Source organism: Garra rufa, chromosome 10, assembly GCF_049309525.1.
Source record: "Garra rufa chromosome 10, GarRuf1.0, whole genome shotgun sequence".
NCBI lineage: Eukaryota > Metazoa > Chordata > Actinopteri > Cypriniformes > Cyprinidae > Garra > Garra rufa.
In genome coordinates, this window is record NC_133370.1 from 13,923,509 (window position 1) to 13,946,105 (window position 22,597).

The 22,597-nt window shown below is 35.6% G+C and overlaps 2 protein-coding genes across 2 annotated transcripts; one reads left to right on the forward strand and one right to left on the reverse strand.

The window, feature by feature from the left end:
• The first annotated feature begins 59 nt into the window (after window positions 1–59).
• d2hgdh (D-2-hydroxyglutarate dehydrogenase) lies at window positions 60–7,253 on the forward strand. The gene is made up of 10 exons (XM_073849792.1): window positions 60–177; window positions 774–1,094; window positions 2,152–2,209; window positions 2,296–2,435; window positions 2,553–2,746; window positions 2,957–3,125; window positions 3,272–3,415; window positions 5,154–5,296; window positions 5,393–5,558; window positions 5,855–7,253. The coding sequence occupies exons 2-10, from the start codon at window positions 776–778 to the stop codon at window positions 6,115–6,117; spliced, it is 1,596 nt and encodes a 531-aa protein (XP_073705893.1). The 5' UTR covers window positions 60–177; window positions 774–775; the 3' UTR covers window positions 6,118–7,253.
• An 806-nt stretch (window positions 7,254–8,059) lies between these two features.
• Window positions 8,060–20,687, reverse strand: acvr1l (activin A receptor, type 1 like). Its single transcript, XM_073849793.1, has 11 exons — window positions 20,408–20,687; window positions 19,173–19,248; window positions 18,527–18,606; window positions 16,623–16,874; window positions 16,135–16,349; window positions 15,105–15,204; window positions 14,222–14,368; window positions 13,834–14,109; window positions 13,441–13,638; window positions 11,827–11,957; window positions 8,060–9,865 (listed from the first exon to the last, which is right to left on the reverse strand). The coding sequence occupies exons 3-11, from the start codon at window positions 18,591–18,593 to the stop codon at window positions 9,731–9,733; spliced, it is 1,521 nt and encodes a 506-aa protein (XP_073705894.1). The 5' UTR covers window positions 18,594–18,606; window positions 19,173–19,248; window positions 20,408–20,687; the 3' UTR covers window positions 8,060–9,730.
• Between the last annotated feature and the right edge of the window lie 1,910 nt (window positions 20,688–22,597).

The window sequence follows — 22,597 nt, forward strand, 5'->3', positions numbered from 1 at the left end:
TACTCCAGGTCGATAGGCAGCGCTGTTTCTCCTTGTAATACTGTTGCAAAAACTCAAAGGTCACGAGGAAGCTAATCATAACATTTGAAAAGAACTGTTGTAGGAAAAATGTTAGAAGATTAAGTGACTTTGTGATATAATGTGAAAGCAGCTGAAACTCCCATCACCTCTGACACAGTAGGTATTCTACCCGAATGTTTTGTAGAAAGATGAATAAATTTCACGAATGTTAATAAAAACATGTTAGTGCTTTGACCCTCAAGTTTAAGTCAGGTGTATTAAAGCTGTTAACCCTTTAATGTAATAAATGCAGACAGAAAACACGGAAAATGTATTTCATTTGCATTTTGTAGTTAACTGGGTCAACAGTATTTGGTCCTTTTGAGCCTCCATCAATGTTATTGTTATTAAAATTATTCAGCGACGTAAAATAAATAAAACACTGTTATATAGGAATAAAATATCACTATGTAATATATCAATATAATGTTTATATTCTGATATAACATACATTGTATTTTGATACACCATTATTACTAGTATGGAATATTCTGCAACATGTAAACGGATTACCAGATTCAAGATGATATATTTTGTACTCAAAAAATAATGCTGTGGTCATTGTAATATATTTGCCGGTTCACTATATAAACCATTTATTCTTATGCAATAAAACTGACGTTATTGTGCATCTAATTGTGTTATCTGCCCATTGTATAGGGGTAAAATTAAATTTAAATACAGTAATCTGTGTCATGTTCTCTCCACTGTAGATATGGGGATCTTTCAGAGGTTTGCAAGACTTCCTCTGAAGTCCACATGTATTTGGTCACTGCGCCCACAGTACAGCACTGCTTTCACAGTAGGCAGAGCTCTGATAGTGCGCTCCAGCCAGCTGATTCAGCATCGCTATGTGCACAGCAGAGGGTTGGGAGCCAGTCCAGGCAACCCGGGTGCTGCTCCACCACGGTTACCCTTCTCCGGGGTCACACAGGAAGACCTTGCTTTCTTTAGAACACTGCTGCCTGGAAGAACCGTCACTGATCCAGACCTGCTGAAGTCCAGCAATGTAGACTGGCTTAAGACAGTGGAAGGTGAACTCGATTTGCATTTCTTAAAAATAGTTTTCAAGTTTTATATATGTTCTATCTACAAATAAGTGAGTGTTTGTCACATTTTTGTTTAAAAGTTTGGGGTCAGGAAGATTTTTGTATTTTTCAAAAAAAAAATTTAAATAAGTCTTTAGTGCTCAACAAGGCTGCATTCATATGATTAAAAATAAAGTAAACCAGTATTGGTTGTTAAATATTATTACAATTTTAAAACGACTGTTTTCAATTGAATTATATTTTAAAATGTAATTTATTCCTGCGATAAAAGCTACATTTTCAGCGTCATTACTTCAGTCTTCAGTGTCACATGATCCTTCAGAAATGATGCTGATTTGCTGTTCAAGAAACATTTTATTATTATCATTATTATTAGCAATATTTAAAACAGTTCAGCTTCAGTCATTTTTTTTCAGAATTCAGCATTTATCTGAAATAAAAAGCTTTTGTAACATTATACAGTACACTATACCATTCAGTATATATTTCCTTCTTTTTCTTTTTGAGGAAAGAATTTATAGAAATTATTCTTTTATTTAGCTAAATTTAGCTAAATTGATTAAAAGTGATGATAAAGACATTTATAATGTTACAAAAGATTTCTATTTTAGATAAAGGCTGTTTTTCGGAATTGTTTTATTCATTAAAGAAACCGGAAAAATATCTATTCAGCTGTTTAATAAATGTTTTTTGAGAATATTATAATGGTTTCTGAAGGATCATGTGACTGGAGTAATGATGCTAAAAATCCAGCTTTGAAATCACACAAATTAATTACATTTGAAAATATATTCAAATAGAAAACAGTTATTTTAAATAGTAAAAATATTTCAAAATTGTACTGTTTTTGCTGTACTTTGAATCAAATAAATTCAGGCTTGGTGAGCAGAAAGGACTTCTTTAAAAAAAAAAAAAAAACATTAAATATCTTACTGTCTAAAAACTTTTGACTGGTAGTGTAAAATATGAAAACACAAGATAGCATAGTGTTCGATAATTATAATATTTAAGATTAAAATTAATAAGAGTGTTTTTCTTGAAGGCAATAGTGAAGTACTCCTGAGACCCAAAACAACAGAAGAGGTCTCTAAGATTCTTAGGTCGGTTTTCCATGATCACATAAAATTTAACAGCTGTATTTGGTTACAAGAATTTTATCATCAAATCATCCATGTTTTTTTTACAGGTACTGTAATGAGCGGAATCTGGCGGTGTGTCCGCAGGGAGGAAACACAGGTCTGGTGGGAGGAAGTGTCCCTGTTTTTGATGAGATCATCCTTTCCACTTCTTTAATGAACCAAGTCATCACATTTGACAACATCTCAGGTGTGCATATACTGTGTGTATGTGTTTGCCAGATCACCTTGTTATCTATTATAACTTTCCATGAAGCATCTATCATTAGTGACAAATTTAAATATCAATATTTGTTTTGGCTTCCAGGTATCCTTACTTGTCAGGCAGGCTGTGTGTTGGAGAACCTGTCTAACTATCTAGAGGAAAGAGACTTCATCATGCCTCTGGATCTAGGGGCGAAGGGAAGCTGCCATATTGGAGGGAATGTGTCCACTAATGCAGGTGGTCTCAGACTGCTGCGCTACGGATCGCTCCGAGGGACAGTTTTGGGCCTGGAAGTGGTGAGGACCTCCATTTTAACAAAAATGTTGTATAAGTATATATTTCTTGCTCATATGTTTGTTCCAGATACAGTTTAATAAGAATAAAATGATGTTTTGTGGTAGACTTGAATCATTAAGAGACAGAAAGCATGCTTTTTATATATGAAAATGATCAAAATGGCTTTAAGTTGTATTTGTAAGTTTAAGTTGTATGTCTCACATCTGTAGGTTTTGGCAGATGGCCGGATTTTGAATTGCCTGGCTACACTTCGCAAGGACAACACTGGTTATGACCTCAAGCAACTTTTCATTGGCTCAGAAGGGACATTAGGAGTCATTACAGCAGTTTCCATCCTGTGTCCGCGCAAGCCTAAAGCTGTCAATGTAGCATTTTTAGGTAAAATGACATCTCAAATGTCAAAAAGCACATTTTAAACTTGCTAATGCATTAAGGGCCATCAATGGGCCTTTACTCTCATGTCTCCTTTTCATGCAAAATGTGTTGCTACATTAACTTATTGCAGCTCCTTGTGTGTCCTGCAGGGTGCTCCAGCTTCCAGCAACTGCTGGAAACATTTCAGTGTTGTAGAGGGATGCTGGGAGAGATCCTGTCTGCTTTTGAGTTTTTAGATGCCTCCTGTATGAGCCTTCTTGAGAAGCATCTGAAGCTCACCAACCCCATCACAGGTATACACTAGCGTCATTACTGTTTCGAAGACAACATAGGGTACCTGTGTGCTTAAAGACGTAATGGAAGTAGTAAAAGATCTTTTTTTTTGTGACACAACTAAGTGGGCATTTAATGTATATGTGACCCTGGACCACAAAACCAGTCATAAGGTTAAATTTTACAAAACTGAGATGTATACATCATATGAAAGCTCAATAAATAAGCTTTCTATTGATGTATGGTTTGTTAGGATAGGACAATATTTGGTCGAGATCCAACTATTTGAAAATCTGGAATCTGAGGGTGCAAAAAAAACAAAATACTGAGAAAATCACCTTTAAAGTTGTCCAAATTAAGTTCTTAACAATGCATATTACTAATCAAAAATTAAATTTGATATATTTATAGTATGAATTTTACAAAAAATCTTCATGGAACATGATCTTTACTTATTTTCCTAATGATTTTTGGCATAAAATAAAAATCTATTATTTTGACCTATGCAATGTATTTTTGGCTATTGCTACAAACATACCCCAGCGACTTAAGACTGGTTTTGTGGCCCAGGGTCACATATACAGTTGAAGTCATAAGTTTACATAGATCTCGCAGAATCTGCAAAATGTCAATTAAAAAAAAAAAAAAAAATAAGAGGAATCATACAAAATGCATGTTATTTTTTTATTTAGTACTGACCTGATGTAAGATATGAATTAATAAAAATGACCCAGTTCAAAAGTTTACATACACTTGTTTCATAATACTATGTTGTTACCTGAATGATCCACAGCTGTGTGTGTGTGTGTGTGTGTGTGTGTGTGTGTGTGTGTGTGTGTGTGTGTGTGTTTTTTTTTAGTGATAGTTGTTCATAAGTCCCTTGTTTGTCCTTAACAGTTCTTCAGAAAAGTCCTTCAGGTCCCAAAGATCCTTTGTTTTTTTGTCATTTTTGTGTGTTTGAACCCTTTCCAACAATGACTGTATGATTTTGAGATCCATCTTTTCACACTGAGGACAACTGAGGGACTCATATGCAACTACTACAGAAGGTTCAACCGCTCACTGATGCTTCAAGGAAACACAATGTATTAAGAGCCAGAGGTGTAAACATTTGAAAGAAATGAGGCTGTGTACATTTTTCTTATTTTGCCTAAATATCTTTTATTTTAAAGCATAATTTTTCCTTCTGGAGCATCAGTGAGCATTTGAATCTTCTGTAATAGTTGCATATGAGTCCCTCAGTTGTCCTCAGTGTGAAAAGATATGGATCAAAATCATACAGTCATTGTTGGAAAGGGTTCAAATACATAAAAATGCTGAAAAACCAAAGAAGGATTTTTCTGAAGAACAGCAGGCAGTTCAACTGTTCAGGACAAACAAGGGAACGGCTATCACAAAACAAAACAAAACACGGCTGTGGATCATTCAGGTAACAATACAGTGTTAAGAATCAAGTGTAAGTAAACTTATTAATTCAGCTATTAATTTTTCTATGTGGACTATATGTAAACGTCTTTTATGTGATTTTTTTCTTATTCAGGTCAGTACTAAATAAAAAAAATAACATGCATTTTGTATGATCCCTCTTATTTGGGTAAGATAGTTAACATTTTGCAGATTCGGCAGGGTGTATGTTAACTTTTGACTTCAACTGTAGATGATTGGAGAAGTCCAGCATCAACTTTAGGTAGGTAGATGTTTTAAAAATATTGGCTAACCCTTATTTCTAGAACTTAACTGGATTTATATGTGTTGCAGAATGTCCCTTTTACATTGTTATCGAGACCGCTGGATCTAATGCAACCCATGATGAAGAAAAACTACACAAATTCCTTGAGGAGGTCATGACATCATCTATAGTGACTGATGGGACAGTTGCGACAGAGGCGACAAAAATCAAGGCACTCCGCTCACTTTTTGTTGATTAACAGATTTCAACATGTTTTTGAATTTGACCTTTGTTCTGTCTTGTGCTGAAGATCTTGTGTCATACACAGGCATTGTGGTCTTTGAGGGAGAGAATCACAGAAGCTCTAACACATGAAGGCTACACCTACAAATATGACATTTCCCTCCCGGTGGAAAAGATCTACGATTTAGTCCAAGAAATGAGGGGCCACCTTGGAGACATGGCCAAGAATGTTGTGGGCTATGGACATGTTGGTATGGCTAACCCTTTATGTCTTACAAAAATTGCTGGACTGTTTTGAGTCAAAAGCTGGAATAGAGTACACAACTTTTACCCAGATTTTTGCCCCATCTGGGGGAGTTGACACTAGTTTCTGAAAGCCATAGCCAGTTTACAGATTTTGGCCAGTCTGAGTTGACATATGTCACAGAAACCATGCATAGATTCAGATTTTTTAGATTTACTTCATCCAGTCACTGTGTACAAAAACTCCCTCAAACCTTGACCATATTTCTCTTGGTTTTCAGTATTTCTTCTTATTTTGTTTCAGGTGATGGAAATCTACATCTAAACATCACTTCCCCCTCTAAAGACCCTACTCTACTGGCTGCCATTGAGCCGCATGTTTACGAGTGGACGTCCGAATGGAAAGGCAGCATCAGTGCAGAGCATGGGCTTGGTCTGAAGAAGAGAAACTACATTTACTACAGTAAACCCTCAGAGGCAGTCGTCCTCATGGGCAACATTAAAGCCATGCTGGATCCCAAAGGCATTCTCAATCCGTACAAAACACTGCCAGACAACATACACTAATGGTTTCATAGTGTTCATGATTTATTTGAAAAATAAGGCAGATTTAATTTTTTTTACCACAGTGTGATTGTAATACTTGTAATAATTGTATTAAGTGAACTGTAATAGATCAAACTCAAAGTATTTAATTTGTTCAGTCTTGTGATTTAGAAATTATGCTGTAAATCTACATAGTGTATCTTTTGACCCTCTAGCGGTTAAAGCATACAACTGCAAGTTATTTACGGAGGAATAGTGTTTTGGTAATTGTGAGTTGTGCTTAGGCTCCGTTTACTCGCGGATGAATCTGATTACGATCAGTGCGAATGAAAACTAACAATATCACATTTTTCCAATAACGAAACGGTTATTGAAAAAATATGCTTTGTGAGCAGGTAAGTATCTTATATGTCCTTGTTGTTTTGACTGGTTTAAATCGGTTTTAAAATAAGGTTACAAGAATAGAGTTTTTTTAAAGACGCCTTATTAATTGGCGCCACTGAATGTAAACAATGTCACTGAAGCGAACGAAACTCGCATATTTTGCTAATATGGTCAATTATGGTCATGTTTTGGCCCGTACTAATCGGTGGGACTGTGAAAAACCAAAACTTTACTGCCAAAAGTTATAACAAATCAAGAAGAGTGCAAAAACGGAAGTGGATCTCTGAACCCATGAACCAGTACTTGTATGGCTTTTTACCTGATCTCGGAACAGTTTTACAAGTTTAGATGACTTATGTTTTATGCTATACTTACTGAATTTTGAAGAAACCCACACAGCATTGCAATCTCTGAGCACTTTTTATAAAAAAAGATGTTTGCTAAAGAACTGCCTGTTTATTGAATGGCATACAGTAAGGAATTTTACATTACTTTTTCAATAGAGGGTTTGCACTTATGTAACGATTTGGTCGATGTATGGAAGCTGCTAAATCCTACAGAGAAGGACTAAGCAAGCAGTAAAGGGCGCAATATTTTGACAAACTACGTTTATAGGTTATAATTATAAGAACAAGCTCGAAAGTTTTCAAGATTCTTACCCTGGAAATCCTGATTAAGTTTGGCCAACCACAAACGCCTTTTGTTTCTCACATTTTTTTGCACTTTTTTCACCTTGATTTGTTATGACTTTTGGCAGTCTATAGTACTCCAAATGTTTCTCCCAGTATGACCGATTAGTACAGCTCAAAACATGACAATAATTGACTATTTTCAGCAGCAATAATCAGCAAAATATACACATTTTATTTTTTTTATTTAGTGGAGTTATTTGTGTTCAGTGCCCGATTGATACGTTGTGCAAACACTCTAAAATCATCTAATGTTGGAGACAAGAATGAAATCAGCACTGAATTCTTTAAATTAAAAGCCCAGCATGAGATTTTATTTTTATCATGTAAATACACCACATTGTGTCTAAAGTTCCTCACCAACAAAAAGTTGTTAAATCCATTTAGACAATAAAACAATATTTTGGTTAACAATGGCTGATGCCGCTTAAATGGCATAAAAACCCCTCTCATCATGTACAAATCAAAGGACCTGTCAATCATGCTAACTTGAAAACTATATCTGGAAGAAAGCAGTGGAACTAAATCTGATCTTATTTCAGAGCCAATTTTTAAAGACAGTTACTAAAACTTGGCATTTAGGTTCCTCATTAGCTTCAGCCGATGTACAACCAGCTATAAAAGCACTGGTTATCAGAGAGAGGCTGCAGACCTCCCGTAAACATCACCACAGATAAGGTCATTTCCCAGCAGACTCGGACAATAGGGAACCGTTCCTAAGGCTTCATTTAGCTTGTTTCTCTGTACAGGAAAACTCAAGACAGATGCATGATAATCTGCAACACGATTCTTGAAATTTACAACTAAAAAGAAAGCATTTTCACAGCATGGGCAACCTTTTGTTATGCACAAGGACATGACATGAAAAACCATTCCACCGTTGTAACGAATGAAAAGAGCAGTTTTGTTTTTAATTCATAACTGTCTTGCATTTATATTCCAGTAACATCATACATATGGGTTCTTCATTATAACATATTCACAGTTCGTAATGCAACAATTCCTGTAGTCTAATTCCTAACATCATTCTCCTGCAGAACACAAATATGTAAACGTTCATCCATTTTTGGGAGAGCAAAAGTGACCAGTGTTGAGCAGTACGCAGCCGTCTTATGTAGTGTTTCATGACAGCAACAAATCCCTAATTAAACGTCACACAACTCAACCCAAACCAAAAGCGACGTACACAAACCAATTCGACTTGGGACGTAACGAGTGTAGTGTTTTTCCTTTGTAAACCGCATAAATCCTATATTAGAGTGATGTCGCACTTTTTTAAATAGTCAAAAATGTTTAAAAATCATCATCAGCATTCTCTCGGTTCATGGCGTATGTTGAAAACCGTGATACAAAAGTGTCAAAAAGCGTGAGGGTAAACAAATACGCAAATTCACAAAACCAGAGTCGGACTATGACTAGCTCTGTTAGTGTGTTGACACGTCACCTTGAACACTCAGAAGTAGGGTTTTGTACATAGCATTAGCAAATAATTCAGGCCCTACTGGACAGCGGCTGATTGTCAGTGAAGAAACATCAAGTACGCATGCCGGTGAGGGCAAAGAGAAAGACGAACTGCTACAAAAAAGCACTACGATGTGCTACAATGGCTTTTGTCAGGCAGGCATAGAGGCAACAGGTCAGAAAGGCCTTGTGTCAAAGGAAGCCCTCATGGGGTGCTATGAGCATGACTAGACTGGGAGTAAAGGGATAGTTCACACACAAAAATACATTTTCATTCTCATGTCGTTCCATAAATAATATGTTTCCTTTGTTACTTTCACTTTCAGGAAGCTTGACAGTCCCTGGTCACTGTGATCCAAGAAGAAGGTAAGTTATTCAAGTTTGGAATGACATTGCTGATGACAGAGTTTTCATTTTCAGGTGAACTATCCCTCTAACCATTCTATTCTGATCATAAACAGGCCTAATTAAAGACACTAGTCTGTAGTTCTCTACTGCACATAGTGGCATTTCGTAGCCAAAGAGCTTTAACACAAGTCCACTATAGCAAATTCAGAAACTGACTGACTTTTGCCTGTTTATCTACAAGAACCTTTGAAAAGCTCAAAAACATCTGATTTCTAAAAGCAAGTGACATTACAGCTATAAAGTTCTTCTGGTTGTAATAAGAATCATGCGCACACATACACACACTCACTACGGGTACTGATTGCATTGCAGCGTGTGTATCCATCCTCTTCGTTTTCCCGAAAAGTACAAATCTTTAAAGTTCGCCAATGGTTAAATAGACAACGTGATGGAGGGCTCAATTCAAGGCCTGTCAGACCGTGTCCGTATTTTTCTCCTTTACGCCGTTTCTGAAGGGTAAATGGGAGTCCCGCAGAGTTCAGTGGGGAAAATGATCCATAAAAGAGAGCGTTATTCTCTATAAAAAGTTTAGGCCAATGGACAGGAAGAACAAAGCAAATAAACAGCATGTTAGAGTTGGGACAGATGCCAGTGGTTGAATCCGATGGTCTGGTTACACACAGTGTCTGTATAATGAGCGGGTGAGCGGTCAGTAGTTCTGTGGCTCTCTCTCTCTCTCTCTCTCTCTCTCCTCAGCAGTCGGTTTTGCCCTTCTCCAGTGAGCTGTGGATTTTATCCAGAGTCTTTTTGATGCGCAGGGCAGTGAGTCGAGCCGATGGGTTCTGGTACCAGCACTCTTTCATAAGCTTCACCAGAGCAGACAGAGTCTGTGAGCAGACAAAAACACACACAGACGTTTGTTTTCAGAACATGGGGACAATTTCCTGTTGACTACAAATGTGTAAATGTACATGAAGTCAAAAGTTTACATACACCTTGCAGAATCTGCAAAATGTTAATTATTTGACCTAAATAAGAGGGATCATACAAAATGCATGTTTTTTTTTAATTTAGTACTGACCTGAATAAGATATTTCACTTAAAAGATGTTTACATATAGTCCACACAAGAAACCAATAGTTAAATTTATAAAAATGATCCCGTTCAAAAGTTTCAAAATGTAACTTTTTTTTGTTTACATTTTACAAGTAAACGTAAAATGTTTAATCTGTAAATATATTTGTTCATTAAACATTAAACATACATTAATTTTACACTTATTTGACAAAGCTTGCTGTTCTTGAAAAAAAATCGTTCAGGTCCCACAAATTATTTGGTTTTTCAGCATTTTTATGTAAATTGAACTCTTTCCAAAATTGTATGATTTTGAGATCCATCTTTTCACACTGAGGACAACTTAAGGACTCATATGCAGCTATTACAGAAGGTTCAACCTCACATCCTCATTCTGTTCAAAAGTTTTCTTAATGCATAAAAAAAGTTCTTTTTTCCTTCTGAAGCATCAGTGAAAGTTTGAACCTTCTGTAATAGTTGTTCTCAGGGTGAAAAAGATGGATCTCAAAAGTCATACAGTCATTGTCATACATATATCTTATTCAGGTTAGTAGTAAATAAAAAGCATGCATTTTGTATGATTCCTCTTACTTTGGAAAAATAATTAACATTTAGTAGATTCTGCAAACTTTTGCCTTCAACTGTATATATGTGACCCTGGACCACAAAACCAGTCATAAGGTTAAATTTTACAAAACTGAGATGTATACATCATTTGAAAGCTCAATAAATAAGCTTTCTGTTGATGTATGGTTTGTTAGGATAGGACAATATTTGGCCGAGATACATTTATTTGAAAATAAGGAATCTGAGGGTGCAAAAAAATCAAAATACTGAGAAAATCACCTTTAAAGTTGTCCAAATTAGGTTCTTAACAATGCATTTTACTAATCAAAAATTGCATTTTGATATATTTACAGTAGGAATTTTACAAAAATTCTTCATAGACATGATCTTTACTTAATATCCTAATGATTTTTGGCATAAAAGAAAAATCAAAATTTTTGACCCAAACAATGTATTTTTGGCTATTGCTACAAATATACCCCAGCGACTTAAGACTGGTTTTGTGGTCCAGGGTCACATATGGAAAATAAGACATTCAGTTAAATTTTTTAGTCTAAAGAGTAACAAACCCAATATGATTTTTCCATTGGCTTTTGGTTTATTGCAGAAAATAAGCTCTGCAACAACACAGCTGTCTGACCCTGCATAAACAGCAAAGCAACTCCCACATTCAAGGCCCAGAAAGGTAGTAAGGACATTGTTAAAATAGTCCATGCAACATCAGCGGTTAAATCTTAATTTAATCAATTGTTGAATAAAGTCTTTATTTTCTTTTTTATTTTCGCTGCGCACAAAAAGTACTCTGGTAGCTTCATAACATTAAGGTTGAACCACTGATGTCACAGTGACTATTTTAACTGTCTGTTTTTGCTATCTATGCAGGGTCAGAAAGCGGTTGGATTTCATCAAAAATATCTTAATTTGTGTTCAGAAGATGAATAAAGGTCTTACGGGTTTGGAACGACATGAGGGTGAGTAATGAATAACAGAATTAAAATTTTCGGTTTCAATTTTCATATCCCTTTAGTGCCCCTCAGGTATCTAACCAAAAACTCAAAACAAACTGGAAGTGCAAAAATGTGAACTCATTTCTAGGAATCATTTTAGGATTCATTCCTGCAGTCCTGTATGAGCAATAAGTAGAACATTAACACTTCCAAGGTAAACATGTTTACAGAAATACAGGAATTGTATCATCAGTACTTACAGGATCTGAAAACCAGCGGTTCGGAATGAACGGCCTTTGTTGCTCCACACAAACCACTTTCCTCATGTCGTCAAAGCTGGGGTCATTAGGCACCAGGTCATAAAAAGGCGGCTTGTATTCCTCTACAATGCCTGTAGAGTCACAGTGGATAAAAACAAGGGAGTCACTGAGCATTCATTCAGAGAACAGTTTGAACTATATTGTCCTTAAATGCAGACAAAATAGTACAAGGATAATTAACCCTCTACCGCACGGTGTTGCCATATGGCAACATGCTCTTTATGTTCATTTCCCTGCCAATGTCTCTTTAAGACAACGTTCTAATTTTTTTGTTGGAAAGAGAAGACCTTAATTTAGCCAATGATGTGCTTTGGTGAAGTCACATGACATGCAGTGTTTTTCTGTGGCGCGATTTCTGACAGACTGATGTCTATTGAGAGTAGTTGCTGAATGCAAACGAAAACGTCAATAAAAACAAAGGATCAACTCGTGTCACATCCACAAAAAAAATCAGAGACATCACCTCCAGGAAGTTATGATGACATATTCACCACTCAAAAAAGTTTTTACGAAATTATTTTTTTATAAATCGATCAAATGTATGTGTTGCGTAATTACACTTATAAGCTCCTTTTGCACCTTATTCTTTTGCATTTGCACTACTCTGTCCGGTTTGCACTGTTTGCACTGTGCCCTTACTTGTATATTGTTTTTGTTTTTTATATATTATAAGTATAATTGTATTTATTTGTATTTTTAAATTCCTACCTTTTGTATTTAATGTTACGTGTATGCACCTAGGGTCTGAGAGTAACGCAATTTCAACTCTCCGTATGTCCGGTACATATAGCAGAATTGACAATAAAGTTGACTTTGACTAGTGGAATGTGCAATATTGCAATAGGTTAGCTAGCTAGCAAGGTTAGCTGTGATCTTTTCACAGTCAAGTTGTAACAATAACAACATTAATGCTAGTAATATAATGTTGATTAGTTGTATGTTAATGGCATTTGTATTATGGATAAAACCTAATTTTAATGGCAATGCTACTTTTGATTAGATATGAATACAGGGAACAGTATATCAGTGAGCACCACCATGTTCTATGGCAAGGGTAAGAAGAAAATTAATTTTCATGAACTGCAATGCTTTTGGTTTTATAACAATGCTTATGATACAAGATAATACAATATGATATTTGTTTTCAATAATATTCAGCAAAAAAGAATGGAATAAATAAAAGCCGTTGGAATAAAAGTTGTTGGAATGTATAAGGTGTCATTTATAAGTTCTGTGTTAAAGCTTATAATACTTCAACACCAATTAAATAAACACAAACAACATGTCAAACAACAAAATTATTAATTATAAGGAAACTTCTAAGTTAGAAATTTCTAAGTTAGATCCACTATTGGATGTTGTTGCCATATGGCAACATATCATAAAGTACCTTAAAATATTTTTTCCCCCATTTTTTTTTTTTTTTTTTTTACAGCACTTCAAGTTAAGCCATTCTAAGAAAGGAAAAACAGTCAAATATTTTTTTTATATAGGTCTATCATAATGCGTGCAGTAGAGGGTTAAATGTTCCTAAAAAGAGTCCAGTGAGCTGACCGTTACTGATGGTTCTGCGAGCGATCTCCCACAGCACCAACCCAAAGGCCCAGATGTCCACCCTCTTATAGGCATCAAAACAGTCAGTCTGAATGGTCTCATCCAGAACCTCTGGTGCCATGTAGCGCTTAGTTCCCACTTTAGGATTGTTTCCCACATCCAGCTGATTATCAGACTGTGTGTGTGTTACTGCCAGACCTACAAAGCGATGCAAGCAGATAAAGAGTAGAAGTGGAAAATCATTAGACTGTGTCTATCTGTAAAACTATTTTCATTATACACTACCATTCAAAACTTTGGGGTTGGTAAAACATTTTTTTTTTAAAAGAAATTAATATATTTATTACGAGCATAGGCTCATTTGTGATTTAAAAAATGCATGTCAGAAATTACCCAGGTCAGCGATGCAGCACTGCAGATCTTTCTTCACCAGGATGTTCTTGCTCTTCAGGTCTCTGTGAGCGATGGCCGGTTTGCCCTCGGTGCCAAAGATCTCCGTGTGCAGGTGCACCAGCCCGCTGGCTACTGACGCCGCCATGTGCAGTCCATCTGCCATCTCCACGGCAACGCGCTGCAGGTAGTCATAGAGCGAGCCGTTCTCGTGGTAGTGTGTGATGAGCCACAGCTGAGTGCTAGAGTTTCGGGAGGTCATATCAGAAGCCATGAATCCTGCAAAGAAAAGAATTTAAAATAACATTACCCTTCTTTTTTTATTTGTTCTAGTAATTACTTTACTTGAAGAAAAGGCGCTATTGTTAAAGATAACAGATGTCCGACTCACCTAATATATTTTCATGTCGTAGTAGAACAGTGTTGTATATTTCTGTCTCTCTAAACCAGGACTTCTCATCTCTGGAGGAGAAGATCTTCACAGCTACATTCTCTCCTTGCCACTGGCCTCTCCACACTTCCCCATAACGACCCTTACCTGAGAACACAGAAATCATATCGCATATCACTCTCTGTAACTTACATTTTACTAGACAGAGATTACATAATTGTGACCCTGGACCACAAAACCAGTCATAAGGGTTTATTTTTTTTAATTGTCTGAAAGTTGAATATATTTTTAGGATAGGACAATATTTGGCTGAGATACAACCATTTGAAAATTTGGAATCCGAGGGTGCAAAAAAATTTAAATATTGAGAAAATCGAAGATCTTAGCAATGCATATTACTAATCAGAAATTAAGTTTTGATATATTTACGGGAGAAAATTTGCAAAATATCTTTGTGGGAAAAGATCTTTACTTAATTTCCTAATGATTTTTGGCATAAAAGTAGATAATTTGGCTATTGCAACAAATACACCCAGGCTTCTTAAGACTGGGTTTGTGGTCCAGGGTCACAATTGTGTAATATATAGTAAAGGCAGCAGAACACTTTTAGAGACAGATTTTGTAGTCTTCTATATACTAAAGACATTAGGGTTGTCCAAAAAAAAAAAAAAAAAAAAAAATTAGGTGTGCTTTAAAAAGCAGTCTTATCAGTTGCGCACAAGATGCAATAACAATGTAATTATCGTTGCTTTATCTTGTGTCTTTAGGAGAGAAGCCAAAAGCTTTTTTTCACCCCAACTGAAAATTTTCATTTAGTACAAAATTCAAATTTGGATTTTCAGACATTTTACAGCCCTAAAGGACATCTTACAATTTTACTTACCAACACACTCTACCAGGCTGATCTGCCTTGCAACCGTCCTCTGCACCAGGAAGGGCAGTCCTGAACCACTGCCTGATGTGCAGGAATGATCCATCAGATCCTTGAAAACAACACCAGACTGATGAGTCCTTATCTAACCATTGAAGACTGAATACAGAATAACTTCAGCTAAACCACTGCAACAAACACCACTGTTTAAAAGTTTGGGGTGAGTACGATTTCTATTTCAATAACAGCTATGAACATTCAAAGAAAAGGAATCACAAAAAATGTTACCCTGGACCACAAAACCAGTCTTACGTAGCACAGGTATATTTGTAGCAATAGCCAAAAATACATTGTATGGGTCAAAATGATTTTTCTTTTATGCCAAAAATCATTAGGATATTAAGTAAAGACCATGTTCATGATAACCCTAAATATATCAAAACTTAATTTGCGATTAATATGCATTGCTAAGAACTTAATTTGGACAATTTTAAAGGCGATTTTCTCAATATTTAGATTTTTGGCACCCTCAGATTCCAGATATTCAAATAATTTCGGTCAAATATTGTCCTATCCTAACAAACCATACATCAATAGAAAGCTTATTAAAGCTTATTCTGTTTTTTACTCAGATAATGTATATATACACACATCTCAATTAAAAAAAAATGGACCCTTATGACTTTGTGGTCCAGGGTTACAAATATCACTGTTGTCAAGATTTCTGAAGGATCATGTACTGAAGACTGGGGTACTGGCTGTTGAAAATTAAGCCTTGCCATCAAAGAAATAAATTAAATTTTAAAATATATTAAAATAGAAAACAGTTCTTGTAATTGTAATATTTCACAATATTATTGCTTTAAAGAAGCAGCCCTGGTGAGCAAAACATTTGAATGGTAGTGAAAAGTTAGGAATCATGAGTGAACTTTTCCATTACAATTATTCACTCTGCCAAAACAAAGATATTTATTTTCCATACAAGATGTGATATTTGCAAAATAATAAGAAATGTTTTTTGTAAAATATAGAAATGAAATACCGCGAGTGTGCTGTCTCCGACATTAGATGCAATGAGCCCGTCGATGGCCCCCTGCTCAGTGTCAAACTCATGCAGTCTTTCCAGACGCCCGTGATGGAGTCTACGGCACACCAGCAAAGCCAGCACAGACAGAAAACCCAGAACCACAAACGGCCCCAACACAAAGAGAACCAACATCTCCACACGGTAATGCACAGCCGCCTCTCCTTCTGGACCTTTTCAGAGACACAAATACCATATATAATTTTTTCTTTTTGGAAAGCAATTTTTTAATGAAGAAATATATTTTATTAAAAAAATGTTTTAATGTTTTTGCTAGAATGTATTCAACTATTAAGTTATATAAATCCATAAAGTTAAATAAATAACATAAAAAAATAATAATTGTGCTTAAAGATGGCTTAATGACTTTTGGATGCATAAGAAATTGCTAAAATGTATAAGATTACAAAACAACGACTTGAATTCGTAAAGAAAAATTGACTTACTTGTCAGCAGTAGTCGAAGAAGAGTCTCTTTGGAGACGTTGGCGTTGCACATGTGTTGGGAGCAGCATTCTACGACATGACTAGCGGAGGGTGTTGCGGAGCAGGTCATGCGCTTGCTCTCCGGCCCGATAAGGCAGCCGCGTTTGAACGTTGTCACATCGTTGCTAATGATAACAGAGGTGTAACACTGGTCTCCAGTACACTGCTGCTCATTACAGTCACTGCCGACACACATGCAGTCAATGGAGACATCTGGAGAGAGACAGAAAACAGAAACAGGGAGTTAAATCTTGAATTAAGAAAAAAAGGGACACAGTCTGTAGCCATTTGTCAGTTGTCACCAGCTGCAAAAACTCTGGGAACAATGAAATTAATTAAGGAAGAGCAGCATGACGCCAGACCTCACAGACGAGACTCTCTCCGCCTGATAACTGAGACTGTTTTCTTTCCTTCTCCCTGCCTTCATTTCCTGTGACACTGAACTCTGTCGACTTTACAAATTGACTACACAGAATAAAGGCCAGAGAGCATCAGTGACACAGATCAATTAACCCAGCATTCATGTTTTATGCCCTCCGTGAGACACGCTAACAATGCCTGAGGAGAGAGCACAATGACACCTAATGAAAGTACAACTACGACTAGGTTCACCAAACCTACTGTGTTATGGCTGGACGTTTTGACTGTGACTTATTAGTTAATTCCTTTGTAGTCTCAGGCAAACCATTCACTGCACATTTGTGCACAAAAATGGCAAAAGTTGGTTGACACAGGCAGCTTCATTCTCACTGGCTGGCTTCTATGCTATTTCCAGATGCCAAAGTGAAACATATATTATCTGTTCAGCCTTAAAGGGATGGTACATTCAAAAATGTCTCTCAGGCTCATCGAGGCTGCATTTATTTAATACAATATACAGTAAAAACAGTTATATTTGAAATGTTATTATAATTCAGTAATTTCAGATTTTTTTTTAATATACACTACCAGTTAAAAGTTTTTGAACAGTAAGATTTTTGATGTTTTTAATGTAAAAAAAAATAGAAATTTAAAAATGTGAAATATTTTTTACTATTTAAAATAACTATTTTCTACTTGAATGTGTTTTAAAATGTTATTTATTCCTGTGATTTTTAAAGCTGATATTTTAGCAGGTTTCTTTGGTGAATAGAAAGTCCAGAAGAACAGCATTTATCTGAAATAGAAATCTTCCATAACATTAGAAATGTCATTATCTTCACTTTTGATCAATTAAAACCATCCTTGCTAAATAAAAGTATTAATTTCTATTATTTCTTCCCCCAAAAAATTATACTCCAAACATTTGAATGGTATAGTGTATAATGTTACAAACATTTTTTATATTTCAGTTAGTATTTCATTAGTAAAAAATATTCTAAAATGTTACTGTTTAGCTGTACTTTGGATCAAATAAATGCAGGCTTGATGAACAAAGGAGGCTTCCTTAAAAAACATTAAAAACCTTACAGTTCAAAAACTTTTGGCAGGTAGTGTATTTTAAAATGTAATTTACTCTTAATTTCATTAACCATTACTCTAGTTTTCGGTGTCACATGATTCTTCAGAAATCATTCTAATATGCTGATTTGAAACTCAATTTTTTTAAATATATAATATAACAAATGAAAAAAAAGATTTAAAAGGACTCAAATGATTGTTTACTTTTACTTGTGATTAATTTAATTTATCCTTATCTTTAAAAATAAATTATCCCTTAAAAATGACCCACATCACATATAAAATAAACTAATACAAATAAATAATAATAATAATTATTCATGATCATAATAATAACACCAATAATAAAACTATACAACAACAAGATAAAATGTAATAAGAAAAATTTAGGGGGAAAAAAGAATTTGTGTTCACCAGCTCTTTACCTTTAGCTGATGTCCGTAAGAACTGAAGCAGGAATAGGACGATGATTTGGGTACTGCAATGCCCCATTTGGTTCACTGCACTGAAAGAAAATCGAGGTGTTACAAATGCACATTTAAACCAAGAAAGACCGCAAATCACCTGCTTAGTTTAAAGGTTCTACAGAACAGTGGGCCAGAATCAATTACCAATAAGAGAACAAAACCGCAAAGATGATGGCTTAATTACATTTTTTAGAGAGTGCAGCTGTGCTCTGCCTCTCTCTCTCCTTCCACAAATATTTCCGCACACACACAGCGTTTGTCTATGTGTGTGTGTGTGTCAGACAGGGGGCCGTCTCCATAGCAACCGAGGAGAGAGATGCCCATTATGGAGCGACATCAAAGACAGTGGAGGAGCACTTTAGGAGAGGCAGAAAGGAACAAGCATTTTGGGGGTGTAGGACTCACCATCATGGTGTAATATTCAAGGACACAATTGACAAGAACATCATGACTAATTATAGACTACAAGTCCTTGAAAAAGAATTTTAAATGGTGTAGTATCATTTTATACAATGCCTCTTTACTCCTGACAAATAAAAATGTTTTTAACTTTTCAAAATGATTAAAATGCAATTTTACACAAGAGAGACAAGGACTGGCTTACTTGTACAACTCCTCAGGTGACTCTCAGCACTGCCTTTCAGTATGCGCACAGCCAGACTCTGTCTTCCCATTGGATCCTAAAAAAGAAGATTGAAACCAAAGCAGCATGTTAAAGTTTTTTCCACAGCAGTGCCTTTCACATGGGCATTTATTCAGGAAGGAGTGAGTGACAGGATAACAGGGGTGCCTGGAAGTCTCTGGACACTGATAGTCAGAGAGCTGGTGCTGACTTAGGGCTTGATTCCCTTTTGCTGCTCCTCTTATTAACAGAAGTTTTTGGAAATGCAAAGATGACCAAAAATACTTAATAGATTCAGAATTAATAGATTTTCATTCAAAATGATTGTAAAAATTCAGAAAATAGTTGTTCTATTATTATACAAACAATTCATATGAATTTTAGTACTTTTTTGCTTTACAGACAGCAGCAAATTGTGCTTTAATGGATATGAGAGAACTATAAATCGTAAATAGTGATGTTTTTAAAATATCCACTTTACATAGTAACATTTCTACTTTTTAATTTTTCTTTTTCTAAAATTCTAAAAATACGGTCTCATTTAGATTCTGCGATTTTACAATCAGGATCCTATTACATATAGTGTTAATATAATTTTATACACTCAAAGTTACCATTTTCTAGCCGGCAAAATAGTCTAGTATAGTATAATTGGCGAAAAATAAAATAAGTAAACAATAATAAATAAATATTTATTTTTTAGACCAGTAAGTCACAGTTTTAGCACTGACTGATATTTCCATTTTTTTTTTTTTGTGGCCATGTGAACCTTTTCAGTAAAGTTCAGACATTATATTTATGATCTACCAGTCTTACAGACAACAAAACAATCAAAATGACTGACATGCAATGAATTAGACACACAACTGCTAACAGAAGCTTTTCCCAACCAGCAGATTATTTCCATAAGGCTCTTGTACTCGAGATGCTGGTTGATAATAACACAACTTATGATCTGTTTTAACAGATACAAGTCCCTACAATATAATCAGATAGCCTACAGACGCCATCCAAGCACAGGCAAGACGAAACAACAACAAAAATTAAAATTAACACGCCAAAACTTAAACTGTCGACATATAATAATGTCTCCATTATTACTGTATCTAATAATCGGCCTGTTTGCAGCAGCTGTGCTAACTGTGCTAACACCGACCATTATTTACTCGCCGCATTTATTCCTAACAAATCAAAGTGACATTAAAGATCGCTTTTACCTTTAGATGCAATGTAGGTTCATGTTCCGGTTAGTGTTCCGTGTTTTTATTGTTTTATTCGAAGTCGTGTTTTAGGCGCTGACAGACTGTCTGCCGCCACCCAGAGAGACTGAAAAGACTGCGCCGTGACGTCACCATAAACAAGTGACGCGCCAGGGCATTGTGGGATACCGCAGTCCGCCGAATCTGAGTGCAGTGCTGCGTCCCAATTCGCATACTATCCGTCCTAAATAGTATTCGAAAATAGAATTAGTATGTCCCAAATCGTAGTATGTTCAAAAAAGTATTCCAAAGATTCCCGGATGGTCTACTACTTAACTTCAGAATTCGAAGTGCGGATCAATGCACACTCTAACGGCTAATATTGCCCACAACACATTGCGCGGTGAACGAGGATTCGATTAGAACTACAAACACGCATAAAAAAGTGTTAAAAACTACAAACATGGAGGATATGCGCGACCAACGGACAGGTAGAGAAAAGGGTTTGAGTGATAAATAATCAGTGTGTAACCTGATAAAAAATATATATTTTAAATGTTATCCTCGTTATATTTCATGTGCAGCAACATTATGAACTTTTATAATGATAGGTTTGGTCATTAACGTTTAAATGCATAATTATGCAAACACGAGCAGAGTTCTCGGCATGAAAGACTCCTGAAAGAACGTGCCTCTTCATTTCTCTCTAATACGGTAGGAAATTTAATTAAACGAAATGTAGATAATTTTAACTGTAATGATTGACAGGGCAGTTTAAACAGTGACAGGATTCAGGTAACTAAGCAACAGAGCGTAAAGCAGTTATGACGAAGTAGTATGTCCCAAAGCTTGCCTACTATTCTGCTACATACTCAAAAGTATGTACTTTTTCTTCACAAAAAGAGTACATACTTTTAGGGCGTAGTATAAGTAGGCGAATTGGGACGCAGCGCATGAATCGTAACCAAAGAGTATAGAAGTAGGCTACCTTTGTCGTAACGACACATTTCTGTCTTAGAAGACAACGTTTGAGCGAAAGTTTTGTGGCTCAGTCTCATGAAGGAAGGGATTTTGTTTGTCTACAACCATTTTTACTTTTTAGTGTTCACTGACAGAGTGCTTAATTTTCTTTTTAATTAAAAAAAGAAAAAAGTGTTCATTTAAACTTAAGGAATTTTGTCGAATATTCTATGGGGTGAATGCAGTCTATTATATTAAAATAGTGATATCAACATAAGATATTAAAGAAATAGTTCACCCAAAAAAATGAAAATAGAGGGTTTGCACTTACATCGCGATTTGGCCAGTTAACATTACCCAGATGAGCGGCCATATCGGCAATACTCGCATGTAAACAACAGCATTGATTACACATTTGATGTACTACTGAATACATTGTTTTGCTAATTTATGCTGTCTATGCCATGGGAAAAAAACTAGTGGAAGCTGCTAAATCATTTAGAGGAGGATTTCGTTAGCAGGAAAGGGTGCAATATTTTAACAAACTAAAGTTAATAGGTGGTAAAGATACGTAGAAGCAGTATTAATTAAGATATTAGTCTAACATGTAACCTACCTGACAACAAATTTTTGCCCTGGTATTTCTGTTCAGTTTGGCCAACCACAAATGCCTTTTGTTTCTCAGACAGTTTTTTGCACTTTTCTCCTTGATTTGCAATCCGATCGATTAGTGCAGCCCAAAACATGACCATTTTTAATTGCAATAATCAGCAAAATATGCAAGTTTTGTTCGGTTCAGTGGCATTGTTTACATTCAGTGCTGTCAATGTGGATGATTGATCTGTTGGTAAGCAAAATGATATAATGATGATAATGTAAAATTTCTCCAAATTTGTTCTAATGAGGAAAGAAACGCATGTACATTTTGTAAGGCCTTGAGGAGAAAAATAAAAAGCGCACATTTTTGCGTACACTATACCTTTAAAGCAAATCTCAAAGATTCATATTATAGCAAAATAAAGATGGTTTTCAACACATACCCTGTTGAAAAAACAAAACAAAAAACAAAACAGAATATGCTGGTTAGATAAGTTTTGAAGCATGGCAGCTGGTTTAAGCTGGCCCTAAACTGCTGAGGACCAGCTTAAAGGAGAAGTTCACTCTTAGAAGAAAAATTTACAGATAATGTACTCACCCCCTTGTCATTCAAGATGTTCATATCTTTCTTTCTTCAGTCTCAAAGAAATT